We start from the raw sequence: 12,957 nt of genomic DNA, 5'->3' as shown, positions 1-12,957 counted from the left end.
GATATATACATTCAGTTTTTCTAATAATTGAGCTAAGCAGTTTAAAGACTTAGAAGGAGGGGTTGGTTGCTAAGGCATAGTGCTTTTTGACATTGAAAATTGGAATCACATTTTTTGTGAGATTATTCCCTTTTTGGTTTTTAGCAGTAATAGATTGACCTATGGAAGCCTTTGAATTAATAGATGGAAGCTGCTTGTGAGCCCAGTGCACCCATATCAAATACTTGTGTACATTTAGAGGATGTTTTTGAAGCAGGGAAGAGGAAAAATGGGAGTAAGAAGATCAGATAAGGGACTTCTATAGTGGTTCCAGTGAGAGACATTGGGAGAGGAACACAGGAGTGGATCCAACATATGTTAAGGAGTTAAGTAAGATCAGTGGGAACAAGTGAATGAGAGTGTAGAAGAAGGAATTAATAGTGTCTAGCTCAGGTGAGTATCTGGATAGTCATGTGACAAACAAGTAGAGACACAGGCTTGGAGGAAATAAGATGATTTCATTTTGGACTTGATGAGTTGTAAGTACCTATTATGAATTCCAGGTGAAGATGTCCAGTAACAATTGGAGCCATGAGTATGAAGCTCTAGGATTGGTGATCTAAGCTGGAGATGTATTTTGGGGAATCAGCAGCAAGAGATGGATGTCAATGAAAACTGAATGTAGATGAGATCACCCAAAGAGAATCTGGAGAGAGAAAAGAACAGAGAATCTCTGGAAGGAAGGGCATAGGACGAGGGAGTGCCCTTTAAAGGGAGACTGGAAGGAGGAATCAGAGAAATAGATAAGAAAGTATGTAAGAAATAAGAGTATGCAATGTCATTGACACTTTTTCAATAAAATAATAGGGGAAGAAGGCACATGAGATGTTTGAGGTGTAAAGTCAGAGAGGAAGAAGGGGAGGCAACTAGAATCAACTACTCTAGAAAAGTTGTAATGCCATGGGGAAGAGAGAGGGTAGAAAGCTGCTGGAGGGATACATGCCCTAAAGAGAGGTCTGGAGTTTTGTTCTTTTTGTGTTTTGAGGTTTGGAGAAGCTTAATCACTTTTACAGGCTGAGGGAAGGATCCAGGAAAAGAATTTGAATATGCAGGAGAGAGAGACAGAAAGACAGACAAAAGGCAGACACATCGGGTTCCCAGAGGTGAGGGAAGAGAATGGGGTTGGTACCCAGATGAAGTAGTTATGGGCAGAAGGATGGTAACTTATTTTTATTGTTGAATCATGAGAATGCCTCTTTTTCTTTAGTCTCAGAGATACTGATGAGAGTCCCAAGGGGTCTTCTTTAGGAAAAATCATTTTACCAGCCGGTTGAATTTTCAAAAGGGACCAGAAATTGAGAAATGTTAAATATAAAGTTGTTTGGGGGATTAAAAAAATCTTCATACTTGCTTGAGACCTTGCTGAGAACCAGGGTGAGGTCAAGAAATACCCTTACTTGGGGCACCTGCGTGGCTCAGTCTGTTAAGTGTCTTCTGCCTTTGGCTCAGGTCATGATCCCGAGGTCCTGGGTTTAAGCCCCACATCGGGCTCCCTGCTCAGTGGGGAGCCTGCTGGATCTCCCTCTCCCTCTGCCTGCCGCTCCCCCTGCTTGTGCACACTCTCTCTCTCTGTCAAATAAATGAATAAAGTCTTAAAAAAAATACCTTTACTTGATGGATGTGTTAACTAAGTAACTTTATTGTGGTAATCATTTCCCAGTATATGCATGTATCAAATAATTATATTGTACACAAAGTTCTATATCATTCTCCACCCCACAAAGCTGTAGAGGGAGGAAAGAAACTAGATCAGTGACTGCCTAGGGCTGGAGTTGGGGAGGGAATGGGCAGATTAGGGAGTGATAACTAGAGGATATGGAGTTTCTTTTTGGAATGATGAAAATATTCTAAAATGGATCATGAGGATGGTTGCAGACTCTGAATATACTAAAAAACCATTGAATTGTACTCTTTAAATGAGTGAATTGTATGGTATGTAAATTACATGTTATGTGATTATATCTCAAAAGCAGTTTCTTTCCCCTTTTCACAAAAGAGATACCCTTACTCAGTCAGAAGATGCACCCATTTACCTTTTATTTCTTGGAATTTTTTGACTCCAAAGCTCTAGCATATTTGACCTGAAGTGCAAAGTTCAGTTTTCATAAAAATCTTAGGGGTTTCATAGACTTATGCACCTGGGGCAGAAAGCAGGAAGCTGCTCAAAAAAAAAAAAAAAAAAAGGTTCTGAGAGATCATACTGTTAGATGAGATTTAGGGTAGAAAACAACACTCAGATGGTTGGAGGGAAATTACTCAAGGCAAAAGTAATTATCTTTATTCTCAATAATCACAATATTTATAAAAAAAGTCATAAAAATCCCTCACTTTTTGTTTTTTTTTAATCTTCATAAAAATCCTTTAATAGCGAGGGATCCGATTTTTGTCTCTAAAGATAATGCCACTAAAATATTAGGGACCATTTGGAATTACAGCAAACAAAATAATAAAAAGCATTATTCTCTTTTCAAGATGAGAAGTATTTGTATTTGTACCTGGGAAACCCCTTAGATTTCTAGTTACTATGTTGAAAGACCTAATATAATTAGAGAAAAAAATATAAGTTCAGTTCAACAAGTATTTTAGTGCCAAGTCTGTGCCATTCACTGTCTTAAGGGGTCTTTATACAACCCATTACTAGCCCCCAGGGAGCTCATAGTTTGGAAGGGGAGAAAAATGTGAAGTGCTTAGAATACTGTGGGATAAAAGTAGCAGTGGAGGTTTGTAGTGTACAGAAGTTGCAGAGAAAAGGATCAGGGACAACGTCCCAAAGGAAAGGACAAGCAAACTAGATGCTAAACAATGACAGGATTTCACCAGATGAACAGAGGGACCTAGGATATTTGAGAGAGAAGGATATGCTCCTATAATGCTTAGGGGTACGAAATATCATGGTATATTCAGAGAATTGTAAGTAGTTCAGTGCTCATGGAACATAACTACATGTGATTGAGACAGGAGAGTTTTGCAGGGACTAATTAATTCATCAGCCACACATTCAAACTTATATTTTTTGACTAACTTTCTGGAGTAACTTTGCTGGTAGGAGAGATATATCACCTAATAGGTGCCTACAAGACTTCAGGCAGGAGATGATAGGGGCCTGGATCGAAGAAAGGACTATTAGGGCTGGAGAGAAGTCAGATATGGGAGAGAGATAGGAGATAAAACATACTGAATTAGGTGCTTGATATGTTTTGGGGTAAAGAAGTCAGATAGGGGTGAGGGAACAACTGTTTTATGAAGAAAAAATTAACTATATTACATATTTTGGTCTAGAGTGGTAAAGACTGGAGAATAAGATAAATTTCCCCCTTTGAAGTCTGTAAATTGAATATAGTCTGGATTATGAATGACAACTAGAACTAAAACTCACCCCCTCATACATGAACAAGGTAAATATGGGATCAATAAGAGAAATTAATGCTTCATAAATCAGGCATATCTCCTTCTGCATTAAGTCTGTTGCAATATCATCCATCCCACTGTACACTTGAGAAATAAGAGTGAAAAACGCAGATGATGGTGATCATGAAAATGGTTTTGATTTTGTTATCCACTGACAATAGTGGTTTGAGAACCACTGTTCTTGAGGAAGCAGAAATTTTTTGTTACATACACACATAAGATATTACACTACCCCTATCTGCTTTTTGGAAGTGGATGCTCCTGAGTATTTTCACCATTATTCCCTGGCTTTGTCCTGTACCTCTAAAAAGTCTTGTGATCCATTTACGGATTGATGATGCTAAGTCTAAGGCAGAATTTATAGTCTTCTGTCATCTTTTACCCTTCCTAGTCTAATGAAGTATAAGTCATGTAGACCTTATTCCCTCTGCTTTTCTTCATGACTCCTCACTTTGTTGATAAACTGTAAAGGCATATATATATATATATATATATATATATATATGTATATATATATATATATATATGTATATGTATATTAAACTGGAGTCTGCAGAGGGGAAGTAAGACCATCATTGGGGCCCTTTCTTTATATCCTGAAAAACAGTAGAGGGAAGGAAAACCACAGTGTTACCTGGAGTCTGGACTCTATCAAAATGTGAAAGCATGGACACCGATGACTAGCTCCTGGAGGCCTGCCTAGAATGAGAAAGAAGAATTATCTCTAGAAATATCAACACTTTGAGATTTATCTCCACTTTGGAAATACATGAGACTAAAAATAGTCTCTTGAGTTTCTCTAACTTTAATTCATCAGGGACACACACACCATTTGTCTTCTTTCTCTCCTTCCTCATTCAGCTCCATCAACACCAACCTCATTTGATTCCAAACAGAGTGACATGTTTGTGTCCAGTGAGAACCAAGTCTTTGTTTCCATTGAGCTATCTGTAGAATCTCATCATTCTTACTGCCACCACCCAGTTCTGTCATTCCTAGTTAAAAAAGCCTATTGGTCTTTTGACTTGAGGCTCTCCTATGTATCCATGCCTGATGGATTTCTCCCAAACATGGCTATTAGGACTACTATTGTCCTTTGCTCAAAAATTTTCAGTAATGTCTTCATTTGTGCCATGGTACAAATCTGCTTTATCTCTACTCTCCTCTCTCCTTCCACTTTTCCGTGATCCCTTAATGTGAAATATTCTACAGTAGTCTTGGCTGTTTCCTTAAAATCCTGTGAACAGAGGCTACACCTTTCTTCTGTGCTTGCTTCCTTTCACCTGGAATGTCTTCTTTTCCCCCTTCCATCTAAACCCAACCGAGTCTTCAAAACTTAATTCAAAACCAGTCCCTTTACTTGTCTAATCTGTCTTTCTTGATTTCCCTCTTCTCTGAAATGTAGTAGTATTTGAAGTTTGTACCACACAAAAATGGTATGTGATTACGTATCATTATTAATTGTTTATTTTTGTTTCAGTTGTGTTATTTTTTTTCTCCAAATAAGTTGTAAGTTTCTTGAGAACTTACTTAGAATTTCATCCTGGGGGAGACCAGATTCCCTGAGCTAGGCAACTGTCAGTGGTTTTTCCAAAACTACTGCTGAAATTATCTTTGTGCTAGTTAAGTTGGGTCGCTCTTATGTCTGGGCAGAAGTTCAAGTCTGATAAATAATATCTTGCATAATGTTATTTCCAAGTACAGTAGGGTATAATAGTATTTGTACTTACTCTAAATTTGTCAAACTTTTATCTTATAGCTATTTCTGCATTTGAAGTTCAGCCAATTTCTATTGAGGTCCAAGAAGGTGGAGTTGCTAGATTTGCATGCAAGATTTCCTCAAACCCTCCTGCAGTCATAACATGGGAATTAAATCGGACAACTCTACCTGTAACTATGGACAGGTAAATGCAGCTTTTGTCTCTGGAGACGATGCAGGAGTAATGAAGGTGTCATGAGACTTATGGGGGAAAGACCATGATGGAGCTTATTTTCATTTACAGTAGCAATTAGCAATTACCAACCTCTTAAAGACATTTCAAACTTAGGGAAAGAATTAGATCATCAGTCTCTAGCACATGGGGAATAATTTCTGATTTTTGGTTTAGATCATAATTCAAATACCCTTTCTTGCTGCTTTGTTGCTTTCCTTAAACATCTTTTCCAACCATAGGACCACCTGACCACCTGCTTTGTAGCCCAAGGATTTAGGAAACCAAATTAGACCTTCACTGTTGGTGATAGCAATAGTACTCTAGGGGTCTCCCATATGCCCTGGTACCTGCCCATTCTGTCTCCACCTCCCACTTCCAGTCTCCTCTCAGCTACACACACACACCCACCCCCACCATCCCCACCCTCACCCCCACCGCCCCCCTAGTGTTCTGCAGGTGGTTGAGGTTTAAGGATCAAGAACTTAGTAGCACCTTCATAAAGTTTAATTCCTGTCCTCATGAGTAGCAGTATTCCCAAGTAGGTAAAAATCATTTACTAAAATCTCAGGATACTGAGATGGAAGAAGTTATTCAAGGAAGTGTTTAAAAAAAAAAAACTTAGATTCAGGTGTATCTTGGAGAATATGTCTATATTAATAGGAAAGAAATCAGGATTTGAAAAAAATCATACTAAGCCCTAGATCACCAGTTACATAAGCTATAATGTCAAATATAACTCTGTATAAAATTAGGCTGCTAGATTTCACAAACCACATACTGCATAGTTATGTATGTTTTAGAGACCTGTAGTGACCCAAATGAAAACAGTTGAATCAAGCTAATTATTTTAAATGGTCTTTAAAGTATTGCATCTGGCACTTTAGAAAGGTTGAATATATTAATCATAGAATACATGTTAAAATAAAATATAAAATCTACTGCAAAGAATTTGATCATCTTTCTTCTCATAACAGGATAACTGCCCTACCAACAGGAGTATTGCAGATCTATGATGTTGGCCAAAGGGATGCTGGGAATTACCGTTGTGTCGCTGCTACCATAGCCCACAGACGTAAAAGCATGGAAGCCTCTCTAATGGTGATTCCAGGTACTGTCCCAGCTGTTAATTTTTCTTCTGTGGCTGTAATAGTATGCTATAAAATAGCACTCTAATTTCATGTAAATTATTGTAATCTAGTTGGAAATGGTCATTTTTATCCGTATTAGGCTCCTCTTCTCTCACAGGCCAGCTTATTTTATGTTAACATCTTTAAGAAAGAATGAATATTTGTTTTGTAAATATTTCACTTTTGTTTTTAAAATATAAAATGTGAAACGAGAAAAACATTATCCATTTCCACCAAAATTGTCCATTGTCCATAAAGATATATTTGTTTCCTTTTGGTATTTTTTTTGTTTGTTGTTTTAAGAAAAATTATAATTTGCATTTGTAAAAATGATATATACTTATTATAAAGAGTAATGTCTATAAAAGTATAAAAATAAAAATTTTTACATTAAACAATGTAAAAAAGTACAGATAGAAGTTTAAAAATATCCCCAGTTCCAATATCCAGAAATTATCATTGTTAACATGAAGCGAACGTAATTTTCTATATTTTGCCATACATAAATGTAGTTAGAAGGGAAACTAGCTAGGGCACCTGGGTGGCTCAGTTGGTTAAGCGACTGCCTTCGGCTCAGGTCATGATCCAGGAGTCCCTGGATCGAGTCCTGCATTAGGCTCCCTGCTTGGCAGAGAGTCTGCTTCTCCCTCTGACCCTCCCCCCTCTCATGTGCTCTCTCTCTCATTCTCTCTGTCTCAAATAAATAAATAAAAAAAATCTTTAAAAAAAAAAGGAAACTAGCTAAAGAGATGAATATGAAGAAATATGTATCTTATTCAAATGGAATTACACATAGATACTAGTTTTTATTTTTAAATAATTTAAATTTACTTGAATATAGTGGAAGAAAATCTGGACCAAAGACATTGGTGAACTTCATATGAATGTTTATTTTTCACAAGATTCCTAAAATATCCTTGAAGGTTAAAAAAATCTCTTTGGAAAACATTGAGAAACTGAAATTACATTTTTAATGCTATGTTTTAATATCAGGTAGTATCTTTTAGCTTCCTGGTATGAAAGATTAAAGACAAAAGCACTCCCACACTTCTTCTCTTCTCCCCACTGTCACATAAATTCTTAACAAGATTAGTGAAAGGATTAAATGAATGTTTGAGCCTCAATTAAAATGATAATGGAAACAACCTAAATGTCCATCAACTGAAGAATGGATAAATAAATGTGTCCTATTGATATAATTAAATTCTATTCTGTTATTATTATTCAATAAAAAGAAATGAAATACTGGTGCATGTTGCAACACAGATGAATCTTGAAAACATTATGCTAAGTGAAAAGAAGCCAGTTACCAAAAGACCATATAATATATGGTTCCTTTGTTATGAAATGTCTAGAAAAGGCAAATCCGGAGAGACAGAAAGATTAGTGGTTGCCAGGCTGTGGAGAGAGGAGATTGCTAATGGGTGTGGTGTTTCTTTTTGGGGTTCTAAAATTGATTGTGGTAATAGTTGCACAACTCTGAGAATACTAAAAACCATTGAATTACTTAAAATGGTGAATTGCATATGATGTGAGTTATATCTCAATAAAGTTATTTTTTAAAAAGTGAATAACTTAAGGATATTTTAACTTGTCTCACTTATTACATCTTATTTGTAATTTATTTTCATACTGTGCCTTTTCCTCCTCAAAGCTGAAGAGTCTAATTCCTTCTACACACCAACCATTATAGCAGGCCCACAGAACATAACAACATCTCTTCATCAGACAGTTGTTCTGGAATGCGTGGCCACGGGAAATCCCAAACCAATCATTTCTTGGAGCCGCCTTGGTAAGTTTTCTCAGGGAAAAAAGTCTTTAAACTTTGTTGATTTTAGTGAAACTGACAAAATGTTTATTTTATATGCAAAACACATGTTTGTCATTTAAGTGGCTTTTAACTTTTTGGCATTTCAGTGTGTAGAGAAAAGGTTTTTGTATAGCAAATTTTATACTTTTTATGATATGATTAGATGGTGATCTTTTGACATAATTTTAGATCTTATGTTACATTATTTTAACTGAAGTCTTCTCTTGGAAATAGATCACAAGTCCATTGATGTCTTTAACACTCGAGTACTGGGAAATGGTAATCTCATGATATCTGATGTCAAGCTGCAACATGCTGGAGTGTATGTTTGTCGGGCCACAACCCCAGGCACACGCAACTTTACAGTTGCCATGGCAACTTTAACTGTCTTAGGTATGTTTTATTTCATTCTGCATTCAGGAGAATCTTGTATTTTAACATTTGTTGTATTGTCTCATTCATCGCTTACTTCTTCCTTTCTTGAATTTTGTAGCATTGATATGAAGGTTGATATGAAATACTGTAATCCAACAATGAATTTTAGAAGAAAGTTAAAGCCCTGGGTTAAAATGTAACTAACTATAATGCTTAAGTCACCCTCCTGTTTGCATACCATATGTTCCTTCTTATTTAAGCATCTCTTTTATGTCTTTGTTACCCACCCACAAATCCACATATCCATTTACCAATCTAAAATTTTAATCTGTTGATTGTATGCATTCACAAGTGACTATATATTTATGGGGCTTAGTTAAGTAGGATTATAGTGTACCTATTTTTAGAGTGTTGACACAGAAGGTCTCAATAGGGAAAACCTCGAGGGAGTGGACATCTAAATGAACAATGCTGAGAAATGGCATCTGGATAGTTCTATGTAGAGTGTAGATAAGAGGCTCAGAATGTTAAATATTTTCAAGGATGGGACCTGAGTCATTTGCCAAACTCTTCCTTGACTCTTTGTATCATTCCTGTTTGGAGACATGGACATTTTTCTCTTCTTTTTTCTTTAAAAATAGCTCCTCCTTCATTTGTTGAATGGCCAGAAAGTTTAACAAGGCCTCGAGCTGGTACTGCTCGATTTGTGTGTCAAGCAGAAGGAATCCCCTCACCCAAAATGTCATGGTTGAAAAACGGGAGGAAGATACATTCAAATGGGAGAATTAAAATGTACAACAGGTGGGCTATGTCACTTTGCTACTATTTTAGAGAAGATATAATGGCTTTTGTAATTGCTGTGTGAACTGGTTGCAATATCAAATATCTAAATTATCTTGGTATTTTAAACTAAAATAAGAAATTAAGATTCTGAAGGGGGGGAAATCAGAGGGGGAGACCAACCATGAGAGACGATGGACTCTGAAAAACAACCTGAGGGTTCTAGAGGGGAGGGGTGTGGGGGGATGGTTTAGCCTGGTGATGGCTATTAAAGAGGGCACGTACTGAATGGAGCACTGGGTGTTATGCGCAAACAATGAATCATGGAACACTACATCAAAAACTAATGATGTAATGTCTGGTGATTAACATAACAATAAAAAATAAAATATGAAAAAAACCAAATTAAGATTCTAACATCAGCATGCCATAGATCCTTTTGTATTTTATGTGTGGATCATGGAAGTAGTAGATTATAATGAAATAAATGTTGGACAGTCCCCTAGACCGGGGTTCTAGTCCTGATAAGCCAATAGCTAAGTTATTAGCAAGCATATTAACCCTTTGGGGTCTCAGTTCCTTCTTCCATTAAAAAGAGAAAATTAGAAGGAAATATTCAAATCTCAAGGAATTTTTCCGCAGCTCAAACTTAATGATTTTTAGAACTCATTTTTATTAGTATAAATATGAATCTTCTTATAACATTGCCATATGTTTAATAAAACTTTAAAATTTTTTGTTGATCTGAATTTATGTAACATTGCAATATTATATAAGTTAGATGCTATTACAGAGTAATATACTTTCTTATAAAAGCCAAATTTTTTTAAGGTTTTATTTATTTATTTGACAGAGAGACACAGCGAGAGAGGGAACACAAGCAGGGGGAGTGGGAGAGGGAGAAGCAGGTTCCCCACTGAGCAGGGAGCCTGATGCGGGGCTCGATCCCAAGAGCCTGGGATCATGACCTGAGAGAGGCTTAACGACTGAGCCACCCAGGTGCCCCTAAAAGCCAAATTTTTGTAAAAGATTTTATTTATTTATTTGAATCAGAGAGAGAGAGAGAGTGAGAGCACAAGCAGGGAGGAGGATCAGAGGGAGAGGGAGAGGAGGACTCTCCGCTGAGCAGAAAGCCAGACATGGGGCTCAATCCCAGGTGAGATCATGACCCGATCCAAGAGCAGACACTTAGCTGAGCCACCCAGGCGCCCCTAAAAGCCAAATTTTAAAAAAGAGATTAGTCTTTCACCTAAAGCAAACAGGGTTTGGGTATCACTATTACTTAAGCTCAGAAAATAAGAGTAATTTTAAGCAACTCAGATTTTTCAGTAGGGTTGATTACACAGTTTTTTGTTCTTTGTAACTTTTGTCACCTAAAATGAGAGTGAACTTAGCAATAGTTTAACTTTATGTTTACATCATTCTTAGAATTTTTCATAAAACTATTTTTTTCTTTCCTCAGTAAATTGGTCATTAACCAGATTATTCCTGAAGATGATGCTATTTATCAGTGCATGGCTGAGAACAGCCAAGGATCTATTTTATCTAGAGCCAGACTGACCGTAGTAATGTCAGAAGACAGACCCAGTGCTCCCTACAATGTGCATGCTGAAACCATGTCAAGTTCAGCGATCCTTTTAGCTTGGGAGAGGCCACTTTATAATTCAGACAAAGTCATCGCTTATTCTGTGCACTATATGAAAGCAGAAGGTAAGCAACTTGAGGAGTATTTATTTTCAACTGCTACTTGCTGTCAATAATTTCAGTATGAATGATGTCTTAAATAATCCAGAAAATATTTTTGAAGTTCTATGGCATTTATCTTTTAATAAAATAATCTATCACCTGCATATCAGTTTTTGCTAAATGTTTTTATTATTGTATACTTTGTATATGTAAGTTTAGTTTAAGATTTTGTTTAGAAATAAGTACCATCTCTGCCCGCTAAAAATTACAAAGTGGTGGAGTAATGAATTTCATTCCAGCCAAGATATAAATTCTTTAGCTAAGACTTAATATTCCGATTTAAGTATGCAGTTACATAGGAACAATGTTGTAATTGGTTCATAAAATAATATGGTGAATTATGGTCACTATAGCATGTTATTTTTAAGGGGGGGTAAACATTATCAGATCCCCCTAAGTTGATTTTACATGTTTTGAATGTTTCCTGAAAACATTTAAAACTCTGAATATTGAACAGGACTCTTTGTTGATGTGTAATTTCTTATATAAAAGTAGAAATCAAATCTGTCTTAAAATTTTTATTCAGAACTATTAATTCCATTGTTTTTGCAATCTTTTTTGCCCTACTATTTTCTTTTGGCAAAAAAATTAGAGGGAATGGAAAAGCTACTTAGAAATCCTAGATATTTCTCTACTGATCTCTCATAGAAAGCACAGAAGTTTACAGAGTTTAGTTGTGCACAGTCTAGATTTTATGCAATAGGCATTAAAACAAATCCTAGCACCCAAAAATGATGGTATGATAAAATTGTCCATATAAACAGGTGGTTTGTTGTTGTTTGTTTTTTGTACTTTGAAGTAGTATTTTGAAAAGGAATATTTTGAATTTAAATCAGGGGTTGTTTTAGCAAGAAGAATGAAAGTCTAACTGAGCATGTTGGAGTATGTTAATTCCCTTCTTAGTGATTTAGGAAGGTAAAAGGAATGCTGGTTTTGGTGGAGACCACTCTTGTTCGCTATTATGGTCATTTCATTAGAGCCTCCACATGCAGCTCAGTGGTCTATTCAAGGACAGAACAAGGCTTTTTAATTCGAACTCAAGGACCTTGTTTGGTAGGTCAGAAATCGTACTATGCAGTTCCTAATTAACAAGCCATTAGCCAGTCTGTTGTGAAATGGCTGTAATCTTGTCTAATTAAAATGCTATCAAGTTAATTCAGAAATGTGGGAAAACTTAATAGTGGAATTTGCCTTCTGTTTTGTTTATAAATCCAGTGTGGGGGAGAAGGGCCTTGGTCCTTAGAGCGTTTTGATGAAGTTGACGTGCATTTACTGTGAATTGTTCGCAAAGCCCAGGAGCTGCCAGTGTGCTTGTTCCCCTTTACAGATCTGCGCCATAGGAATTAAATGACACAAAGGCAAATTCTGTTCTATACCTTGCCATGCATATTTTATTAAGAATTGCTGAGAAATTTTTTTTTCCTCTTTGCGGGGGGGGGGGAAGTTCGTTGTTGAACAAAGTGTTTTGAAGCACATTCTGTGCCTCCCAGTTCTTTTGCTTTCAGTATAAATAAAAAGAACAACTTGTGTCAGTCAAATTTAATAGAATCTCTAGGGCCAAAATGAGATCTTTTGCAGGACAACTTTTGGTTTGGTTTGTTTTTATAAAGCCTAGAGCCTTTACGTTCCCTACTGTCTCTCCATTTACTTTTAAAAGGAAAAAGAAGCCATGCGTTTAAGCAAGTAAAACTTACACTGTTTCAAACTACGGTGTTCTGTAACATTAAGCTCTTTTGTG

The 12,957-nt window shown here is 36.4% G+C and overlaps 1 protein-coding gene across 1 annotated transcript in view; it reads left to right on the top strand.

The window, feature by feature from the left end:
* PRTG (protogenin) overlaps positions 1-12,957 on the top strand; it is a 120,661-nt gene that overhangs the window by 51,422 nt on the left and 56,282 nt on the right. The window contains exons 3-8 of the mRNA XM_028099999.1: positions 5,207-5,351; positions 6,356-6,489; positions 8,163-8,300; positions 8,553-8,711; positions 9,335-9,494; positions 10,936-11,183. Coding sequence (XP_027955800.1) covers positions 5,207-5,351; positions 6,356-6,489; positions 8,163-8,300; positions 8,553-8,711; positions 9,335-9,494; positions 10,936-11,183 — 984 coding nt within the window. The remainder of the gene's footprint in view (positions 1-5,206; positions 5,352-6,355; positions 6,490-8,162; positions 8,301-8,552; positions 8,712-9,334; positions 9,495-10,935; positions 11,184-12,957) is intronic.

The sequence above is a fragment of the Eumetopias jubatus genome, unplaced genomic scaffold (genome assembly GCF_037043125.1).
Source record: "Eumetopias jubatus isolate StellerSeaLion01/CBP00866 unplaced genomic scaffold, mEumJub1_p1.0 scaffold_7, whole genome shotgun sequence".
Lineage (NCBI taxonomy): Eukaryota > Metazoa > Chordata > Mammalia > Carnivora > Otariidae > Eumetopias > Eumetopias jubatus.
This window is presented reverse-complemented; position numbering and strand designations above follow the sequence as displayed.